General features: G+C 40.7%; 2 protein-coding genes and 1 long non-coding RNA gene across 10 annotated transcripts in view; 1 reads left to right on the top strand and 2 right to left on the bottom strand.

Annotated features, from left to right (window-relative positions):
* The window catches only part of otog (otogelin), a 190,090-nt gene extending 189,421 nt beyond the window's left edge, over positions 1-669 (bottom strand). The window contains exons 1-2 of the mRNA XM_069922075.1: positions 624-669; positions 117-235 (exon numbers count right to left, since the gene is read on the bottom strand). Of these exons, the coding sequence (XP_069778176.1) occupies positions 117-235; positions 624-669 (165 nt within the window). The remainder of the gene's footprint in view (positions 1-116; positions 236-623) is intronic.
* A 107-nt stretch (positions 670-776) lies between these two features.
* Positions 777-23,017, top strand: part of ush1c (Usher syndrome 1C) — a 171,668-nt gene continuing 149,427 nt past the window's right edge. For 2 of the 8 annotated variants that reach the window (XM_069898463.1, XM_069898445.1), the window contains exon 1: positions 14,001-14,122. In XM_069898463.1, the coding sequence (XP_069754564.1) occupies positions 14,087-14,122 (36 nt within the window). In that variant the 5' untranslated portion in view covers positions 14,001-14,086. Of the gene's footprint in view, positions 999-14,000; positions 14,123-23,017 lie in introns of those variants that run through there. The other 6 variants (XM_069898454.1, XM_069898439.1, XM_069898468.1 and 3 more) reach the window with 6 other exon arrangements.
* LOC138751424 (uncharacterized) lies at positions 15,137-22,707 on the bottom strand. Its single transcript, XR_011349912.1, has 3 exons — positions 21,194-22,707; positions 20,123-20,218; positions 15,137-16,284 (listed from the first exon to the last, which is right to left on the bottom strand). It is a non-coding gene; the product is annotated as an uncharacterized lncRNA (long non-coding RNA).

The raw sequence follows: 23,017 nt of genomic DNA, 5'->3' as shown, positions 1-23,017 counted from the left end.
TGCAAATCAAAGCCCCAAGTCATTTCGTAAGACCAACGAATCTAAGCGCAACGAATGCGGTCCACGACCTGTGCAATCGGAAAGTTGCGTTGTACCCTATTTATTTCCATCTTTACCGGTAGAAATTGCAACTGTTTAACATATGTAACAATTTCCTTGCCACGTTTGTGGAATCTTTTTTTTAAATTCCACCCTTCACGACCTACATCTGATTTTTGATACTGAATCGGTGCATCTGCCGTATTAAAGATAAGAAAATGTTGCAATTGATTTGACAGCACAAAATTTCCTCTGGGTTCATCACATCTCCAACAAGAATTGGCGATGGGTTCAGCACATAAATAACCATCTCCAGATTGCATGCAGACATTTTACAGGGAAATGGTTTGAAAAAACCGTGCAGGACACACGAGTAATCGCATTATCATATTTGGAGGGGGGGGGGGCAGTGGACGGGAGAGATCTGGGGGAGGCGATGCTTCCGCGAACGAGAGCGGTGAGGCGAGCGGGGAAAGGGCAGCCGTCTGCACCGGACGGTGGGGCTCCGTCCAGCCCAGGAAGTGGAGAGGGGGAACGGCCACTGGCGCCCAGGAGGTACGCGGAGTTGTGAGCTGCCCACTCACCTCCGCCGCCCGCTTGCTTTCTTGCTTTCTGGAGCTCTCCCCGCATACCTACCGAAAAGAAAGGTCATGGTTCTCTTATTGTTACGTAATACTGCATTTAGAATGTAACATACATGAAATTCTTTAACTTCATGTTAACCACAGTAAGGCAGACAGGGAGTCGCCACTTGGTCCAGCGCCCCTTATATATAAACCTACAGCACCTGGTGTTCTTAGATGGTCTCCTCTCCAAGCACTGACCAGTCCTGTGCCTGCTTCACTTCCAAGATCAGACAATCCCAAGAGGATTCCGGCTGAATACAGGTGGAAGCCTGTGATGGATTTTACTTTGGATCAAGTGGAGCAAGGTTGAAAATGGCAAGGGCCTATCAAAAGGTAATGGCGTGGTGGCGGGGAGGATTCGCTGGCCGCACAGTGGGCTCAAGGGAGAGATAAGACCATACAACGGAAGCCCAGGTAAAGGGCTCTCATGTGAAAATGCAATCTGGGAAAGGGTTCTAAGTTATGGAGGGTTTATGGTCCAGAAGAAATAATTGGGCCTCTACAAGTTTGTCCTAAAATCATATGCAATCCAGTTATTTGATTTTTGAACAGTGTCACGAGGTAGTTCTGAGACCCCACATCTCCCTGTCACCTATGGCCAAGCATTCTGCCTTTCTGTCATGCATGAAATAATGGAAGCTGGTCTTTTCTCACTCCATCCCTGTGTTCTGTGGCTCTTCTACACGAAACAGTAGTTTTAAGGTGGACAGTGATGGAATGAGTCACTCAATCAACAGAATTTGTTAAAACTGAGGCATGAAATTGCAAAAAGGTGACTATCAATATTGTCAGGGGCTGGACGGATGGGGACATTCAGATGTTCACTGATTAAAAAGGTATAGCTATCCCCTGCAAGAGGAGTTGGTGATAAATGCATTGAATAACATCAGAATTTTTGTGCTTTCATTGGCTTCTCAAAATTATTTTAATAAATTGCTTCTGAAAAATACTGTGAAAAGGCATTTTGCTCTTTTCAATGGCACAGGTAGTGGACACAACATAGGCCAGCAGCAATAGAAATTCACCAAGACAATGTTACTTTTAAAACAATATTTTAAGTAATAATTACTAATAATATGACAGCTTACAAACAGCATAGTGTTCATTTCACAGAGCCATTCCAACTCTGTATTTTTAGTATACTTGCTTGATCAATACTGCTTTCCGTTTCAATGTCCCAGAAGCATGACCCTTCTCACCAGATGTCTTTGCTTGAGTAAACAGTCCATTGTTCTGGGCCTTAGTTGAGAGCATTAGTTCTGTTTATAGTTTGGACTCAAGGTGCCTCTGAGTCTGTAAAAATGTTAAGAAATCTGTGAGGTTTTGCATCCTGTTCCAAAATAACACTCATCTTTAAAAATCAGAAGCTTGCAACATGGGTTTCTTCTTTCTGTCAAAGGGTGAAATTGACTGCACATGGGACCTGCAGCCTTTAGAATTACACAAATAACGAGTCACTTTACCCAAGTGCCAACCTCAATCAGCAGTTATAATTATTTTCCTTTGCTGAACAGCAAATTTCAAAATCCACCAAAATGTCATGCTTTTAAATAGTGAATTTAAAATTGGTTCAGTAGCTAAATCATGGTGCTTACTAGTCCTAATTGGACATGACATTCTGATATAATTGGTCAGTGTTCATAAAGTGGCTGGGTTAAAGGCAATGATAAATACACCATATAGAATGTTTGAGTTTTCCACTACTGGCACTGACTGGCAGTTCAGAGAGTTAAACTTGCCTGCTACATAATTCTATGGAACAAGAGTCAGTTTTTATTTCTCGCACCAGCTAAAATTCAATGTAATCCAGCATTATTATGCACTGTTTTTGTAGAATAATTTGAAGATTTATCTGATAAATTTAATATACAGGGAATAGATGTTGTAGATCAGCCATTCTCAACAGGGCCCACAGTACAAAACCTTTTATTTTCACCTCATGTAAACATAATTATTTTTTATGTAGTCAGTAGGAGAGAAGCGTAGCAAAAACCAAAACTTGATTGCTTCATTGGGAAGGGGGCCCATAAAGTCTGAGCAAAGTCCTGGGGGCGGGGGGCACAGCTGAAAAAAGGTTGAGAATGGCTGTTGTAGATCATATAATTTTAATCACATGTACGAAAACAGACTAGTTAGATCCTTTCTAATTAAAAGGATGTCAATCTTTGACTTTCCAAAATACCAGGTAACAATAACAAAACTGACTTTAGGCTGGACATTTCAATTACTTTTTAAAGTTATGATTAACAATTTCAAAAGGAAGAACTAGCTACAACTTTTTGAAGTTTATATTGCCATCAGTGCAAATTGATAATAGACAAGCAAAAAGAGGTCAATAGTCCCAACCCAATTGTTCCATTCCAGCTGTCCACAGTGCATTCTTTCACCTCTCCTACATTGTTCTTCCTTGTATGCAAGTACAGGTATGAGGGGAGCATGGAATGGTACAAATTATCAAGTGTTGTTGAGGTTGTAAACATACTCATTTTTGGCAGATATGTTCAAATTAACAATGTCTGTTAGAAAAAAGAAAATCAGAAACAGGAGATGGAGTAAACTGGCCCATCTAACCTCCTCCATCATGCAACAAGATCATGGATGATCTGGCAGTAGTAGACTCAAGATCCTCTTTCCTGCCTTTGTCCTGTAATCCTTAATTTCCCTACCACATAAAAATGTGTGATGAAGCTACCTCTACTGCTCCCTTGTATTCAAGAAATCCTCCATTCTCTGGGAAAACTAGTTCTTACTATTTCTACCTTAAATCTACTCCCCTGATTTTTGAAGCTATGTCTCCAAGTTCTTGTATCACCTTCAAGTTCATGTTTTCTGTCATCCGATTGAATGAGGACCACCCAATGAAACAGCATTCTCTGGTCCTCGGTGCAAAAACATACAACCCACATCCAGACATAATACACATACAGACAACTAATACATAATGCAGTATAAATATATATATATATATATATATATAAAATAAATAAATAATTTAATAAATAGTAGAGTCTCAGAAGATTTGTATGAGCAGTTCATTTCAGTCATTCAGCAGTCTCACTGACCATGGGAAGAATCGATTTCTCAGCCTGGTGGTTCTGGCTCTGATACTCCTGTATCTCTTTTCTGATCGGAGCAGCTGATAGATGTTGTGTGCAGGGTGGTAGGAGTCCTGAACAATTTTGTGCACCTTCTGCAAACAATGATCCTAATAGATCACGCCAATGGAAGTGTGGGGGGGAAGGGGAGTGTGGAAGGGAGACCCCATTGATTCTCTTTTCTGGTCTTATGGTCCTATGGATTGACCTCTGATCCAATGCTCTACAGTAGTGGTTCCCAAAGTGGGCACTATTACCCCCCTGTGGGTGCTGGAAAGATCCAACGGGGCGGTGAGGAAAAAGAGGGCAGTCTGAACCTTCCATCTTGTTATCATTCAGTTTGCTGCAAAGTTTAATGAAAAAGCCAGTGCAGTAATTTTCTGGCCAGACCCGGGGTGGCAGTAGTCAGCAAATAAGTAGCAACAAGGCGTTCTCACGAGAACTGGTCTCGTTGGCTGCCATGTTGTATTGGCATCATTACCGCCCTCTCAGCGCTGCCACTAACCTCTTCTCAGTGCTACCACCAACCCCCACTCAACGCCACCACTAACCCCCCCCCCTCTCAGCACTGCCACTAACCTCTTCTCAGTGCTACCACCAACCCCCACTCAATGCCACCACTAAACCCCCCTCTCAGCATCATCACCAATCCCCTCTCAGCATTGCCGCCAACTCCCCTCTCAGCCCCGCCAATAAACCCCCTCTCAGCGCCGCCACTAAAACCCCCCTCTCAATGCTGCCACCACCCTCCTTCAGTGCTGCCACTCCCCCCCACCTCAGCTCTGCCACTATTCCCCCCACTCCACTCAGCGTTGTCACTAACCGCTACCCCCACCCGGCTCAGCGCTGCCATTAACCCCCCCCACCCCGCTCAGTGCCACCACTACAACCCCTTGGCATCACTGGTATTCCCTCCTCCACCACTGTTGAATGTGGGGCAGGGGGGTGCTCAGATGTGGCCTGGAGGCCAAGGGGGCGGCAGGCCGAAAAAGTTTGGGAACTGCTCTACAGCACACTGTGATGCAGGTAGCCAGGACACTCTCGATAGACTTCATGACAGGATGGAGGCCAGTAGCCTTACCTGCCTCAGTCTTCTCAAAAAGTGAAATCGCTGTTGCGCCTTCTTGACAAGTGAGGAGATGATGTGTGACCAGGATAGGTCACATTTTATGTGGACTCAGAGGAACAGTGCACTCTACTCTCTTCACTATAGAGCTTTTAATGTTTCGTGGAGGGTGGCTGTCCATGGTCCTCCTGAAGTCCACAATCATCTCCTTTGTCTTATCCACGTTGAGACTCAGGTAGTTTTCTCACACCATATCAGATATTTTCCACTTCTGCTCTGTAGGACAACTCATCGCTGTTGCTGATGAGTCCAATTGCTGTTGTGTCATCTGGAAACATGATTATTCTACTAGAGCTGGATCTGACATTGCAGTTGAGGATACGGTCCTGAGGGTTGAGCACACAGCCTGAGGGTTGTGCTCATTGCGATGGAACTCAATGCTCTGCAGCCAACGTGGACATTTGTTTTTCCATTAGGAAGTCCAGAATCCAGTTACAGAGGGGTATTGAATCCCAGCAAAAACAGCTTCTCCACCATCCTCTGAAGAATGAAGCCGATGAACATCAACCTGTGGCTATGGGGTGTCATTCTCCAGGAGGGTCTGGATGGAGTGGAAGGATCATCATTGAACCGTTGATGATAGCACCTGACAGTTGAAACAACTGTCCTGCTTCGAACTTACCTATTCCTTTCATAATTTTACATTTCCACAAGATCCCCTCTCACTCTTCTAAACTCTAGCAAGTATACTGCCATCAGCTTAATCTATCTGCCACGGCTAAGCCCATTATCTATTCTACAGAATTAAGATGATGAATTTCCTTTATGTACACTCTCAGACCAATATATCCTTTCTAAAGGAAAGCAGTTCAAAGTTCAGATTTACTGTCACTGAGTACATATATGACCTCACAAACACCCTAAGATTCTTTTACCTGCAAGCGAGTCTGGATTACCATTTATTGGTAGTGCAAAAAAAATCTACTCAACATCCAAATGTAAACAAATAAAGACTTGTAAACAACTGTAAGTTAGAGATAGAGAAAAAAAAATCAATAAAGTGCAAAAGTAAGAGTCCTTAAATGAGCCCCAATTGTTGTTGAGAAGTCTGATGGTGGAGGGGTAGCAGGTGTTCTTAAACTTGGTGATGTGGTGTGAGTCTTGTGGCACCATACCCTCTTTCCTCATGATGGAAAAATGAGCATGTGCTGGGTGGTGTAGGTCCTTGATGATTGCTGCTGTTCTCCGATAGTAGCATTCCCTGTAGGTTTCTCCTGTGATATCCTGGGTTGTGTCCACAGTCTTTTATGCTCAGGGGTAATGATGTCCTCAGACCATGATGCAGCCGGTCAGCACACTTTCCACCACACATCCTAATTATGAGCAACAAATTAAACAAGTGGTTCTTTAGGTTTGACAACAACTTAAAGGACCACTGTATTCACTTTTTAAACTTGTTGGAGGAGATGTGCACCAAACAAATTTTTGGATGTTAGGAAATTGTTTATAAAGAGTTCACTTTACCAGCATATTCTCAATAAATTCTCCAGATTTTATTTCCAAAAAGAAAGTGCTATTGAAACTTACAAGGAGGGGTAGAGTGCGAGGTCTATACCTTGGGATTCCCTCAGCATTAAATTAGAGTGGTTGATGTATTATACTTCTCAAAGTGTGGAGGTGTAAAGGAATTGCCCAAGATGCAAAGCATACCACCTTATCTGTGAAACATGATGGTGGGGGTGTTATTGTTTGGGCATGTATGGCTGCCAGAGGTACTGGTGGACTTGTCTTCGCAATGATGGCAGTAGCAAACTAAATTCTGAGGTGTATAGAAATATATGCTCAAATTTGAGTAAATGCCTCCAAACTCATTGGACGGCGCTTCATCCGACAGCAAGACAATGATCCCAAACATATTGCTAAAGCAACAAAAGAGTTTTTCAAAACTAAAAACTGGAAAATTCTTGAATGGTCAAGTCCGTCACCCGATCCAAATCCAATTGAGCGATCCTTTCATATGCTGAAGAGAAAACTTGAGGGGACAAGCCCCTGAAATAAGCAGGAGCTGAAGATGGCTGCAGTAGAGGCCTGGCAGAGCCTCACTAGAGAAGATACCTGGTGATGTCTATGAATGACGGATTTCAAGCAGTAATCATATGCAAGGGCATATGTTCTATGTACTAAACATGTCTGCTTTAATATACATACCATTTCTATGTCCCAAATATTATGTTGCCCTGAAATGAGGGGACTATCTATAAAAAAGTGCTGTAATTTCTACATGGTCAAACCAAAATATATACAGATAGAGAGGTTACACTGCAAGATGTAAACCATGGCAGAGGTGGTATACTTTGGATCTTGGGCAGATCCTTTATGCCTCCACATATTGCTCTTGCCACCATTCTTATACAGGTTAATCTTGGACACATCTGTCCACAAGACCATTTTCCTGAATTCTTTTAAATACTTCTTGGCAAACTGTAATCTGGCCATCCTTTCTGTAGTTAATTAGTGGTTTGCATCCTGCAGAAGAATCTCTGTATTTCTGTTCATTAAGTCTTCTGCAGAAATATCCATATCTACCTCTTGAAGAGTGTTTCTGATCTGTGGACATACATTTAGGGATTTTTCTTCATGATGATGAGAATTCTTCTCCTTGTGAAGGAGGACATTACTGCCGTGAGGTGGCAGGATGGTTTGTCCAGTGAGGCTATTTGGGTGGAATTGAGGGTTGGAGGAGGCATGAGGGGACTAATAGGAGTGTATTATAGACCATCAAATGGGCCAAGAAAATTGGAGGAACAAATTTGTAAGGAGATAGCATATATGTGTAATAAACATAAGGTAGTGATCATGGAAGATTTTAACTTCCCTCACATTGATTGGGATACCCATACAGTAAGAGGGCTGGATGGGCTAGAGTTTGTCAAATGTGTACAAGATAGTTTTCTTAATCAATACGTAGAGGAACCGACTCAGGACGGTGTAATACTGGATCTCCTGTTAGGGAACGAGATAGGTCAGTGTCTGAGGTTAATGTTGGAGAACAAATTAGGTCTAGTGATCACAACTCTATTAGCTTTAGGGTAATTTTAGGGAAGAGCAAAGAAGGGCCTAAAGTTGAGGTTCTGGATTGGAGAAAAGCAAATTTCGAAGGAATAAGAATGAATTTGGGGAGTATTGAGTGGGACATGTTTTTTTCGGGAAAGGATGTAAATGAAAATGGAGAATATTCAAAGAAGAAATTTTGAGAGTACAGAGTAGATATGTCCCAGTGAGGATCAAAGGAAAGGCTGGAAGTCATAGGGAGCCTTGGTTTTCGAGGAATATTAGAAATTTGGTTAGGAGAAAGAGGGAGGTATACAAGAGGTATAAACAGCAGGGTGATGAGAAATTGAAGGAGGACTACAAGGAGTGTAGAAAAAATCTTAAGAGATTAGAAAGGCCAAAAAGAGGCACGAAGAGGCTTTGGCAGGCAGAGTAAGAATAAATCCAAAGGGTTTCTATAGGTTAGTGAGGGATAAAATTGGACCCCTTGTAGATAGGGAGGGTAGGCTATGTGAGAAGTCAGAGGAGATGGGGGAAATTTTAAATGATCTATTTTCCTCGGTATTCACTAGGGAAAAAAAAATATTGTACCAGTTGAAGTAAAGAAAAAATAGTGGGGAGGTCATGAATCATTTAAGGATAACCGAGGAGGTAATGATGGCAGTGTTAAAAAAGATAAAGGTGGACAAATCTCCGGGTCCAGACAAAGTATTCCCAAGGACACTCAGGGAGGCTAGTGTACAGATAGTGGGGCCATTAACAGAGATATTTATGATGTCACTGGTCACGGGGGTAGTGCCAGAGGATTGGAGGGTGGCTCATGTTGTTCCACTGTTTAAGAAAGGGTCCAAATGCAAGCCTGGAAATTATAGACCTGTGAGCCTGACGTCTGCGGTGGGTAAGTTGATGGAAAGTGTTCTGAGGGATGGCATTTACAAATATTTGGATGAACAAGGATTGATAAGTGGTAGTCAGCATGGTTTTGTCAGGGGTAGATCATGCTTAACAAACCTTATAGAGTTTTTCGAGGGGGTTACAAAAAAGATTGATGAAGGGAAGGCTGTGGATGTTGTCTATTTAGACTTTAGTAAAGCTTTTGACAAAGTTTCCCACAGGAGGTTAGGTAAAAAGGTGGAGGCATTAGGTATAAATAAGGAAGTAGTGAAATGGATTCAGCAATGGTTGGATGGGAGGTGTCAGAGAGTAGTGGTAGAAAATTGTTTGTCAAATTGGAGGCCGGTAACTAGTGGAGTTCCTCAGGGATTGGTCCTGGGTACACTATTGTTTGTTATATATATTAACGATCTGGAAGAAGGGGTGGTGAATTGGATAAGTAAGTTTGCAGATGATACAAAGATTGGTGGTATTGTGGACAGTGAGGAAGATTACCATAGCTTAAAAAGAGATATAGGAAAGCTAGAGGAGTGGGCTGAAAAATGGCTGATGGAATTTAATACAGATAAGAGTGAAGTGTTGCATTTTGGAAAGGCAAATCTAAATAGGTCATATACATTGAATGGTAGACAATTGAGGAGTGCAGAGCAACAAAGGGATTTAGGAGTTATGGTAAATAGTACCCTCAAAGTTGATATTCAGGTAGATAGAGTGGTGAAGAAGGCATTTGGAATGTTGGCCTTCATAAATCGGAGTATTGAATTCAAGAGTTGGGATGTTATGATGAAATTGTACAAAGCATTGGTGAGGCCAAATTTGGAATACTGTGTGCAGTTTTGGTCACCAAATTATAGGAAGGATATAAACAAAATAGAGAGAGTGCAGAGAAAGTTCACGAGAATGTTGACAGGATGTCAGGGTTTGAGTTGCAGGGAAAGGTTGAGCAGCTTGGGGCTTTTTTCTCTGGAGCGTAGAAGATTGAGGGGGGATTTGATGGACGTGTTCAAGATTTTAAAAGGGACAGAGAGAGTCAACGTGGATAGGCTTTTTCAATTAAGAGTGGGGGATATTCAAACCAGAGGCCATGGTTTGAGATTGAAAGGGGAAAATTATAAGGAGAACATGAAGGGAAATTTCTTCACGCAAAGGGTAGTTGGGATGTGGAATAAGCTTCCGGCGGAGGTGGTTGAAGCAGGAACGTTATTTACATTTAAGGAAAGACTGGATAATTAATGGAGGGGAGAGGATTGGAGGGGTAAGGACCAGGTGCTGGTCAGTGGGACTAGGAGGGTGAGGATTTGTTCCAGCGAGGACTAGTAGGGCCAAACTGGCCTGTTCTATGCTTTATATGATTATATCAGCAGTGAAGGACTTTCTTGGAATATCAGTTCCTTTACAATTACTGAGCTCACCAGTACCCTTTCTTTTAATGATGTTCCAAATGGTTCATTTTGGTAATCCTAAGGTTTGGGTGATGTCTTACTGTTTTATTCTTGTTTTTCAGCCTCATAATGGCTTTTTTGATTTTTATTGGCCCAACTCTGGTCCTCATGTTGAAAAATGGCAACTATGGACTCCAACAGTGATCAGAAGTTTAGAACCAAGCCCAGTTCTCTGATGCCTGAAGCAACAAAGTAAAATTAATCATACCTGAGTAATCACAAACGCTTTTGAACCCAAATGTCCCAACATTATGGTGCTCTGTGTATCATATTACACAGGGGACTATGTATATAAAGTGCTGTAATTTCTACAGGAACAAAATGTATACAAATAACTGAATAAAATCTGGAATATGCACTTTAATTACATGCGAATCATTGGATTACAAATTTATAACTAGAGCACAGGGGATAATAAAGGAAAAAAGTGTCTTTGTCCCAAACATGGAGGGCACTGTATATGTGTGTATTTGTGCGTGTAGATACATATAGGTGTGCTTGTGTATTTATTTGTATATTAAGGTATATATATGTGTGTATACATGCATACAAAAAAAAATGCTGTCAGAGGTTATGAAAGGGGAAAATCCTTTATGCAAGTTGCAATTTTACCTTGGACTGGGTCTGTGACCATGCCAGGGATCAGTGCGAACAGGCTGATGCAGGAGGAAGGGGTAGAGAGCGAGGTTTATACCTTGGGATTCTGACGGCATTAGAGTGGTTGATAAGTATTTTACTTCTGTATCTTAGTAAAGTATTTTCTAAATTGTTATATAATCATAAAAACAGTTTTAAAAACCGTCAACTTGTAACATGCCTCCATTTTTTTGCGAAAGCCTCTTGCTGCTGAATCAGAAAAGAACAAGGAACAAATTCTAAAATATTTTCATTATATAATCTGCATGGAAATATGAATATAGGTTGAGATTGTTCTTTCAGCTGATAATCTATGCATGTTATTTGTGTGTGTGTGTATATATTTGAATGTGTATATGTAAAAATGTGTGTATATATATGTGTGTGTGTATTTGTATGCATGTATATGTGTGCCGCTTTAGTTGCCCATTCAGAGCCAGCTCTTCAGCGCTTGACGTCCTGCTTTGCGGAAACTGCCAAAATGTTTGGCCTGGAAGTCAGCCTGAAGAAAACTGAGGTCCTCCATCAGCCAGCTCCCCACCATGACTACCAGGCCCCCCCACATCTCCATCGGGCACACAAAACTCAAAACGGTCAACCAGTTTACCTATCTCGGCTGCACCATTTCATCAGATGCAAGGATCGACAATGAGATAGACAACAGACTCGCCAAGGCAAGTGGCGCCTTTGGAAGACTACACAAAAGAGTCTGGAAAAACAACCAACTGAAAAACCTCACAAAGATAAGCGTATACAGAGCCGTTGTCATACCCACACTCCTGTTCGGCTCCGAATCATGGGTCCTCTACCGGCACCACCTACGGCTCCTAGAACGCTTCCACCAGCGTTGTCTCCGCTCCATCCTCAACATCCATTGGAGCGCTTTCATCCCTAACGTCGAAGTACTCGAGATGGCAGAGGTCGACAGCATCGAGTCCACGCTGCTGAAGATCCAGCTGCGCTGGATGGGTCACGTCTCCAGAATGGAGGACCATCGCCTTCCCAAGATCGTGTTATATGACGAGCTCTCCACTGGCCACCGTGACAGAGGTGCACCAAAGAAAAGTACAAGGACTGCCTAAAGAAATCTCTTGGTGCCTGCCACATTGACCACCGCCAGTGGGCTGATAACGCCTCAAACCGTGCATCTTGGCGCCTCACAGTTTGGCGGGCAGCAACCTCCTTTGAAGAAGACCGCAGAGTCCACCTCACTGACAAAAGGCAAAGGAGGAAAAACCCAACACCCAACCCCAACCAACCAATTTTCCCCTGCAACCGCTGCAACCGTGTCTGCCTGTCCCGCATCGGACTTGTCAGCCACAAACGAGCCTGCAGCTGACGTGGACTTTTTACCTCCTCCATAAATCTTCGTCCGCGAAGCCAAGCCAAAGAAAGAAGAAAGAAAGATATGTGTGTATACTGTATATGCATGTGTGCATGAGTATGTCTGATATAGTTGTCTATAACTATATAGTTATAGAGGTAAGCACATACCATAGGCATATTAATTTTAATACTGCTATCGCATGGAACAAGTAACCATTCAAACAAAATAAAAGCTGTTGCACTTTATTTTCCAGCAGATGGCGATGTGCAGCACATAACAATTGGTCATAATATTAATAAATAATGTCTTTACTTATAAAAATGTACACAAATCAAAATGGATATTAATATCTAAGTTGCACTTTACCATCCCTATCATGTAATATTAAACATTACATTTAAATAAGAAAAGATATTTTAATACACATTTTAAATGTTGTTCAATACTATTCAAAATAACTGTACAAGAACTTTTCTGAAGAAGGGATAAAAACCTATACCATAAGCACATATGGTGCTTTTAAGTATTTAAGGCTGCAGATGTTTGTATGTGTTGCAAAATACACAGATTCTTCCACTTTAAACCCTTTCTTCTTCCCTGAACCCCAGTTATTACTCTCCACCAGCTGCCAGTTTTATTTCCTGCACATCTTGGTGTTGGTATCAACACATCACCAGTCCTTTTCCCCAGCAGCACTCTGTTTCCTGCCTTCTATTATTCCAGTCAGATTCTTTTTAATATTTTTAATGCATTTCTTCCCTCCCCACATCTAACACATGTGAAGAACCTTCCCATTGTTTCGGACCTTTTCTTCTTGACATCCGGGTGCTCCTAAGTGTTAGTCGACTTAGAACTGCTGGAAAATATTGGTTGTTTGACTTGGGTACATTTCTGTCCGTTTTACTACCTGGTGCACATTTGAATGCATCTTACTTGTAGGACTGGGCTTTTGAAAATAAAACATGCAATTTGTGGACCAATGATGTTGTGAAGACCTTTTTTTTCTCCTGCACACATTGCCACGACTTCTCAATCCTGGATCCAAGCCACAGAAAATTGTTACATGTGAAAGGGAGGATAGAACATTATGTGATGTGTGACAGGGAGGATAGAAAAATCTAGGCACTAAATCAAATCAATCAACTGGTACAGGAGCGCTGAGTAATGAAGTAAAATGCACTCTAAAGAAAGGCTTTTGGGCAGGACAAATAAAAAGAACTGAGGGATCTTGAGCAATGAACATTCCTGAATGTGATTGAGATGGTGCACAATTTATAAGCCTGAGGCAGAAGAACAGTGATGCGCCATCAATAATGACAAAAGACTGAAGTTGTGAAACTGATGGGGGTCTTGACTGGCACAGCCATCAACCTCATTGACTGATGAAGGCAGAGTGGAAGGGGGGAGCAATGCTGCGGGTCGGATTGGTCTGGGGAGGCGGGTCCAGCCGGTAGCAGCCAATCATAGCAAGAGCAGTGGTTAACCACAAACGTGCTGAAACTTCACGAGGGTCCCTTTCCCTCTCGTAATCGCTATCAGTTTATCCTGTCCAATTTATCCTGTTAAAACAATTTGCCTATTCAAATGACAGTCCAGTAAGCCTTCGCAGAACTACTTGCAATGCACGTTCATCCCTTGAACTGGATTGCATTTCCATGTAATGTCCTTTAATTATTAATCATTATTCAAATAAACCTATGCAAATGAATGTCAAAGGCTTAAATGCAAAATCAAACTGTGAAAGTGCAGTAACATCTTGCTGAAAGTTGTATTTTTTTTGCTCAACCACGAGTAGGATTTGAAGTCCCAGCTCCGAATGCTGTTCTAAGTGCAGGACGTGTGACCTTTCCCACTCCCAGAGGGAAAGGGGGCGGGTTATTCGTCGTGCCTGTCGCATCCAGCCCGCTAGCATGGAGAAGAAGGTAGCCCGGGAATTCAGACACAAGGTCAGGAAATGAGGCGCACAATTCAACTTTTTAAGAAGCACCCCCCCCCCCCCCCCCCCAAACTTTAATCACCAGAAAGCTGCTTTTGTCTGGACGTGTTCGGGGCTGTGCGAGACCGTGAACCCGGTGGGATCGGTAACAGATGGAGGAGGGGGAGGGCTTTGAATGTTTCCCTCTGGGGAGTGGAGACTTGTAAATGAAGTGCCTTGAAATGTTGCCTCTTCTCCTATTGTTCAGCCATGTGTCGTTTGTTCCTGAACAAACCACCCCCCACCCCCCGTCCCCCGTCGTGTCGCGCCCCCGTGGTGGAGGGCACTCACTGCACCTCGGGAATCTGGTGCCGCGAACCCTCCGCTCCTTTTGCGAGCTGGGACCGCAGTTGGGTCACCTGAGACCGACCCTGTCTTAAAGGGGCACCGTCCTTCGGGGGTGGGCGGGGGGCACTCCGACTTGAGCTCCCCAGTCCAGAAACCGAATGCTTCGAAAGCCATTGACAACCTCCGATTTCTTCTTGGGTGATTCCGGGGAGAGACCCCGGCTCCTTCAACTTTGCACTTGTCAGGATCTAAGTAATTTGAGTTTCGCAGATGAGCTTTTCTCTGAGTTTTAAAATGACCTTTTACTTCGGTCATTTCTGATCAAAGCGATCCTTGATTCCCGAGAACTCATTCGCTGGGGTTGGGGGACAGACTTTTGGGTGGAACTGTCGGCAAACCAATGCTGTTGGGTGACAAAGGTGAAAACTCAGCTTAAATGGTTAAGTAACTTTTAACCTTCGTGGCTATTATCTGACAACTATTGTTGGAATTATAATGTCTAATAATTCTCATTAGTAAGTCGTTTCCACTCTTTTCATCGTACCTCCAGTTCTTGGGTGCATTACAATTTCTTTTCATTGTGTGAGAAACAGAAGTACCTTCACAGAATTTGCTCCAGACAGAAATTGAGAACAAAGAACTTTTATTCTACTATTACAACAATGCAAAGTTGGGTGCTTCCCCTTACCCTGGGAATACACACAGATACTGAGGCTCACCCATTTCAGTACAGAGATACCTTCCCCCCAACATTCTTCTGCCTCCTGGATTGGTTTAGCATTAGGTAATTCTGCGCACGTGGATTCTAACTTCTTATCAGTTTATGTGCCTTCCTGCAAACTTGTTAGCCAGGAAATATCATGTCTTTGTTCTTTTCTTTCTTTGGCTTGGCTTCACGGACGAAGATTTATGGAGGGGGTAAAAGTCCACATCAGCTGCAGGCTCGATTGTGGCTGACAAGTCCGATGCGGGACAGGCAGAGACGGTTGCAGCGGCTGCAGGGGAAAATTGGTGGGTTGGGGTTGGGTGTTGGGTTTTTCCTCTGTCTTTTGTCAGTGAGGTGGGCTCTGCGGTCTTCTTCAAAGGAGGTTGCTGCCCGCCGAACTGTGAGGCGCCAAGATGCACAGTTTGAGGCGAGATCAGCCCACTGGCGGTGGTCAATGTGGCAGGCACCAAGAGATTTCTTTAGGCAGTCCTTGTACCTCTTCTTTGGTGCACCTCTGTCACGGTGGCCAGTGGAGAGCTCGCCGTAGAACACGATCTTGGGAAGGCGACGGTCCTCCATTCTGGAGACGTGACCCACCCAGCGCAGCTGGATCTTCATCAGCGTGGACTCGATGCTGTCGGCCTCTGCCATCTCGAGTACTTCGATGTTAGGGATCCCCAAGACTTGCTAAAGCTATCTACTTGCTATCCTGTTTTGAAGATCCTTATTTTATTATACTTTTATAACCCTTCCTCCCATTCCAGCATCCCTTCACCCTGATTTAACCCATAATACTTCATTTCTAATGAGCACTTGCTTGACTCCTCACATTCCAGTATCCCTTAAAATTTGCCAATTTAATTTCTAGCATAGTAAATAAAACATGATTCTGTCATATCTATGGGTGGAGGATCGTTTGTTTTTTATGCTTCATATCTGTATGTCTTCATTGGCTTGTATGCCAGTAGATAATTGTTTGAGTGAGTTTATTTCCTCACTTTCTTTTCCATGAACCAAGATCATTTACAACTCAAACCATCTTTGAACAAAGTAATTCATTCATCCTGAAATCTGCATTGTCGAAAATCCCCTCTCAAAAATGAGTTGTTTGCATATACATACGTACAAAGCAGAGAAATCTACAAGGAAAACAGAATGATGTTAAATGTAGAAAATGATGTTTTCATATTGCTATTAATAATGAATTTTCTAATCTGACATTTTTACTTTTGCATAAACTTTAATAATTTGATCCCGGTATAAAATTGAAACCTGAGAAAGTTGTCCACAATCATTGAAAATGCATATTATAGCGAGCTGCTGTTAATATTGAGACATTGATAACATTTTTATTTAATCAGCTGAACAGAGGGAATGAACCTAGTAATAGATCTGGTAGGCTGGAGACCTCTCTGACTCCAGGGCTTGCAACTTTGCTCTATGTTTCCAGCTGTTTAAATGAACTTTAAAGACCATTTGAATTTTGGGCTAACACTGAGAAGCTGAGGGTGTAGCGGGAATTCATCGGGTCAGACAGCATTCATGGAGAGAACTGGTCAAAATCCTTTCACTGTGGACTTGTATTACTGAAAATTAGCCATGAACAGTATTGACGGATTAGTAGAGGAGTTTATTGGGAAAGGTGATCAGATCATTGAAGTAGAGAGAGGAAGTGATTGGTGAATGTTGCACAGATTTAAAACTTGAAATATTACCAGGTTCTACATTTAATAACCAACCAAAAGTATTGTATTAGTATCTGGCTGAAGTTCTCAAACCAAGCCAATTGGACAATGGCTGTGTACAGATTTGTCCAATTTTGTAAATGGAACCTTCTATTTGCTTTTTCATGGGGATTGATGTGTGTGATAGAAAAGGGGGATTGAATACCTCTTGCTACCCTTACTAATGTGTCTAATCTCTACAGATGACAGGTGTACATGTTTTGCCTGCCATTTTAGATTGCTGAGGTAGTTATTCTCTACCTACAAAATGGGTTTGGTATCGTCAAATTTCTAGACCTTTTGGTCAGAAAGTTTTACTGAGTTAGTAGATAAAATCTATTTTCTGCACAAGATATCTTAATCTCTTTAGTGTCCATTACATGTTTGAACTATATAATTTGTCTTTAATGTACCACCCAACTGTTTCCAAATTGTTATTCATTGCTATTTTACACTCAATGTTACATTTATGCATATCCTATTTCTTACTCAGACCACTTATGTCCATTGAAATTGGTGTAGTTCCCAATGGTTCCCTCGTGGGAAGTACTGGTGGTACTTCAATGAGAAACTGTAGAGTACAGGATACATAGAAAGGATTAAAGAGATTAAATATATATTGCTAGAAATAGAACTTTCAGACCCATAGGTCCATCCATTTAATAGTACTGACCTAGTTAATCAGGCATTAATTCCTGGTTTTCTGGGATTGGGTTGAAATAGTAAAAAGCTTATTTACTTTCCAGCTAACCTGCCATTCCTATGCGCCTACTCTCGATATTAGTATACAGGTATTACAGAATCATATTGCCTCAACAATCTCCACTGTCCATTTTCCATCAAGTACAATCTTCTACCCAAACCTTGCAATTTATTCTTTCCACATCATGGGTGCAGTACTCCTTTTTTTTTCCCCACCACACCCTTGTCTTCTTGGACATTTCCTCCATAGAGCCACAATCTTGATTTTTTTTTGTGTGTGTGTGTTCTATTCCTCCACTTCAATGCATATAAAATGAATTAATAATCAATCAGTTTAATTTATTATTTATACATATAAAAAAAGTAATTTGAAACAACAAGATCTAAGACACTGTTTAATAAAAATGTAATTTTTTTTCATGTAGAATTTCAGTGGTTCTCAACCTTTTTCTTTCCACTCACATACCACTTTAAGTATTCCCTATGCCACAGGTGCTCTGTAATTAGTAAGGGATTGCTTAAGGTGGTATGTGTGGAAAGAAAAAGTTTGAAAACCCCTGTTTTAATCGTACCTAATTGACTCGTAATGTGCACGGTTTCATAACTCCACAGGAAATGGGTCAATGACCATTTTTCTCAAGCAAAATATTTCAGTAACAATTGGATCTAGAGCAGTGATTCTCTACCTTCCCTTCCCACTCACATCCCACCTTAAACAATCCCTTACTAGCACTTACAGCATAGGGATTACTTAAAGTGGTATCTGAGTGGAAAGAAAAAGGTTGAGACCTACTGCTATAGATATAGGTTAAAAAAATCTAATTTCTTAAGAGCATCGTCATGGACCAGAAACAAATTTAAAGTGCTTTATTTCAAGTATATGCTTGAAGCTTGCAAATTTCTAGTCATTTTCTGAACGTAAGGGAGGAGAGAAATTTCTGCTAGTTTTAAGAAAACTTCCAGAAGGACGACATTTACAAGAGTGTGTTAGTCTGTGGAAAATCTTAACAGAACTGAAAGGGAATTTCCAACAACCATATGGGTTGTGTAATAATATGAAACCTCTGATTGTCAAGGTCTGTTCCTTATTTGTAATAAATCTTATGACCTTAAAAGTATATAGCAGGTTCACATAAAATTTAACCATGCTTGAAGTACTTGTGAAACCAGTATTGGCAGGCCAATACTGCAGTATTATTTTACACACTAGGCCCGAGATATCACGTGCAATAAAATGGCCATGCCCACTTTGCACAGGCTTCAGAATAAGCAGAATTAGTGAATATGGTGAACAGTTGTTCAGTAGGGGAGGGATGGAATCAGTTTGAGAAGGAATCTCAGTTTGGGTTTCAAGGTTTGCCTTTGGTTACTGAAGTGTTTTATTGGGGCTGTAAGATGGTGACGTGAATTTGTGGCTATGTTGATGAGGGAGTGAGATTTGAAAGAAGGGCAAGTGCAAGTCTTGCTGAATCATGCCTCATATTCAAGATGTAAGCTTTCTTGGGTATATTTTCAAGTAAATTGTGCAGGAGTGGCTTTAAAATAATTGTTGTACATTGAGGCCACCTGGATATGTGCACTGGTGTCCAAAGAAATTTGATTGCCTCAGAGAAATTTGATAACCTTAGTGAAAGATTCAGTAATCATGCAGTTGGTTTTGTGATTAAAATTCTGTGGTGCAATGTACTGTATATAAATCTGAGCTAAGCAATAGAACATTGAAACCTTTGTATTGCATTGCCCAATTTTCAAGCCTTTATGACACAATGTATTTTCTGATGTACCATACAAGGCATTAAAGAAAATTATTAGAATTTTCAAAGCTCCTCCAAATGTTTCAGATCAGATTTTAATTTTGGATCATAGTATTTTAGATCTGTGCTGAATTGCAAATCTCTATTTCCTCTCTGTTCCAGTGAAGGAATTATTAAAATTAAATATCAAAAACATTACCAAACATTTAAATTAGTGGTAGGATGCATGGGTATTAGTTCTAAAGACTTAAGCTGAGATGTGTTCCTAGATTTATGTAGTTTGCCATCTGAATGCCCTTGCTTGCTTTCACTTCCTTTCAAAGTTCACGGATCAAGAAGTATAAAGAATAAGAACATTCTACTGTACTTGAATAGCCAGTTGAGTCAGCTTCATGAAAGGAAAAAAAATCTGATGCATGACTGTGTACCTCTTAGTGTCAGTTTGGGAAAAAAAGTACTTCTAGTTTGTTGGATGTGGTGCGCATATTACACAAATGTGCAGCACTTATCACTTTTTGGTGAGTACAACACGCTTATCAACTTTAGGAGGCAGTAAAACCCGTCCCTCATTCAGTGCAGAGTCTACTGGTTGCAGGAAGGATGTGACTGTGAATCATGAGTTGGATATCTAAAATTTATAATGACGATGATGTGTGAGCCTTTCCTGATCCGGGAAGGAATGAGTTTCTGATTTGTGTCTCAGGTCCTCCTTCTAAAGGCAAGCCTTGAGATAGTTTTCATCATTTCAATGTCCATGTTCAACCCAGAGGTGCTGCTTTCACTTTTTTAATACTCACTTTCTTGTTTTTTTGTCTGTCACTCTTTCTCTTAGCTGTTTGTGAACTGTTTGTTCTCCATCCCTCCCTCGAGTGACATAGTAAATTGTGAAGCATCTGTGGAAAGAGAAACAACACTAAAATTTCAGGCCAATAACTTTTACACAGAACTATCATTTTACGTCACTTGCTTTTCCCCACAGCAAGTTGCTTCCTCTCTTTAAGATGTGGTGCATTTTATTTTCTTGCGTGTTTTCCACCAATTCTTATTGTACTCTGAAATGTCTTATTTGATGTGTACTTTTTAAGTTAACCTATTTAAGATTTGGAACATGATGAAAGAACAAAATAAGAGAAATATTTATTTTATCATTTTAAAATATCTGTTAGATACAACATAATGGCACGAGACTTTTCCTGTTATTATTTGACAATCAAAGCCAGGGAGAATATTTACAGATAGTGCAGGATGGACAAGACATAACTTTCTGTGATGGGTTTAATTCATACTTGCTGGACGAATCTAGTACAGGTATTCTTTTTTTTTGAAATTTATTTATAGTATCTCCATACATTCATTTCAAATTGACTTAGTATAATATTACATAATAGATACTAAATAATTTTCAAATTTTCACCCCCCCCCCCCCACCTCCCCTAACCCCTTAGGAAACCACCTTGTGGTGGTTAATTCCCAAAAACCCAAATGGGTGTGGTATAAACCACAAGTGGCATATGACTTTCGGGAGCAGAAGTACCACCCCCTCCCCCCCCCCCACCCCGCCCAGGCAGACAAAATACACGTATAAACCGAAAAATCATCATTTCTTATATCCATAAAACCCTGGTCCATCAATTTAACCAATCTTATTCATAAACTTTTTTTTGAAAATCCAAACTTGATATTAAATTTTGCACCCTTTCCACCCTCCCAACACTGAGTTAAACATTGTTTACAATCAATAAAAGTTTTTTTTTAATTTTTTTTTCGTCTTCCTGAATTTCATCCACTGAATTAAAACACCTCTGAACATCCCAGTTCAACACCGAATCTTCCATTCTTCTCAGTCTCAAGTTGAATTTGTAGCTTACTTTCAAAATAAGTTTTTTTTGTCAAATCTTTTAAAATTTTCTTGAACATAATTCCTTCGGTCTTGATCTTCTAAAGCATCAATGTTATTCATAAGTTCTTTCTTCTGTGTTTCCCAATTTAATACCAAATTTTCCACTTTGTCAATCTTCTCAATGTTAAGTTGAAATTATTGTTTATTTTCAAGAAAAACTTATTCAAAATTTTTAACTCTTCTTGGACATTGCTCCTTCGACTTTAATTTTTTAAAATCATCAATCTTGTTCATAGTTTCTTTCTACTGAATTTCCAAATTTAATAATAAAGTTTCCGTTTTTTCCAATTTTCTCAATATTAAACTGATCTTGTTGTTTAGTTTAAAAAAAACCTTTTCAAAACTATTAAAATCTGTTTGCAATGTATGCATACTCACAGATAATAAATTCACTCTTCCAATATTCCATCCAAAAAAAATCACTAATAAACCTTATTGCAAGTCAAGGAGTTCCATATATATGTTTATCTTCAGAAAATATTTCAAATATTTCAAATCAACATTCGTCGCCATCTTTCAAAAAGGAGTCCGAAATCAACTTTAATAAGTTCTGTTCTTGAGAAAATTCCAGCACCAACTCCAGCTCTGTCTGGGCAAATAGGTCAAATTTCTTCCAAAGTCCAAGAATGTAATTTTGTTCTGTATTTATAGATAATAAATTCATCCTTCCGATATTCCATCCAAAAAAAATCACTAATAAACTTTAATGTTGTCTGGATTTTTAAAACTCACGGGCAACCAATGCCAATTACTGCAATTTATCTTCATAAAACATTTCAAATCAATATTCATCACCATCTTTCAGAGGGGTGTCCAAGGCCAGCTTATCCGACAGTCCAATTAATGAGCTCCGTTCTTAAGAAAATTCCAGCCTTGACTCCGTGGTTCTGTCTGGGCAAATAGGCCGAGTTTCTTCCAAAGTCGGAGAGTGTAGTTTTGTTCTGTATTTGAACTCTATTTTCCTTAATCTTTGTTGCCATTTTAAACATCTTTCAGAGGGTGTCCAAGGCCAGCTTATCCGACAGTCCAATTAATGAGCTCCGTTCTTAAGAAAATTCCAGCCTTGACTCCGTGGTTCTGTCTGGGCAAGTAGGCCAAGTGTCTTCCAAAGTCGGAGAGTGTAGTTTTGTTCTGTATTTGAACTCTATTTTCCTTAATCTTTGTTGCCATTTTAAACATCTTTCAGAGAGGTGTCCAAGGCCAGCTTATCCGACAGTCCAATTAATGAGCTCCGTTCTTAAGAAAATTCCAGCCTTGACTCCGTGGTTCTGTCTGGGCAAGTAGGCCGAGTTTCTTCTAAAGTCGGAGAGTGTAGTTTTGTTCTGTATTTGAACTCTATTTTCCTTAATCTTTGTTGCCATTTTAAACTAAAAACAATTGATAAACAAAACAAAGACTTTTAACAGAAAAGAAATATTCTTAAAACGGGTATTTATATAACTGCCTGGGGGAGACCGGGAATGCACGTCCGCTCCCTACGCCATCTTGCCACGCCCCCCCTAGTACAGGTATTCAAAACATTTAAATGATGATCTAATAGGGAGGGTACCATTAATGATAAAGTTTCAAACATGGAGAAACTTACCTAAAAAGTTAAGGAATAAATATGCTGTATTTGTTAAGATATGGCAACCATAATTGGATCATATAGGGGTCGAAATATAAACTTGATCCTTCAATGTATGTAACGAAGTGATGTTCCCGAAAAAGAATTTTGAAAAATGAGAGCTCTGACAGTGTGTGAAGTTATATTTTTGTATATGTGTGAAGGGGGAGAATTTTTATAAACATT

This window comes from Narcine bancroftii, chromosome 1 (assembly GCF_036971445.1).
Source record: "Narcine bancroftii isolate sNarBan1 chromosome 1, sNarBan1.hap1, whole genome shotgun sequence".
Lineage (NCBI taxonomy): Eukaryota > Metazoa > Chordata > Chondrichthyes > Torpediniformes > Narcinidae > Narcine > Narcine bancroftii.
Note: the sequence above shows the minus strand (reverse complement) of the source record. Positions and strands in the feature narration are given on the sequence as shown.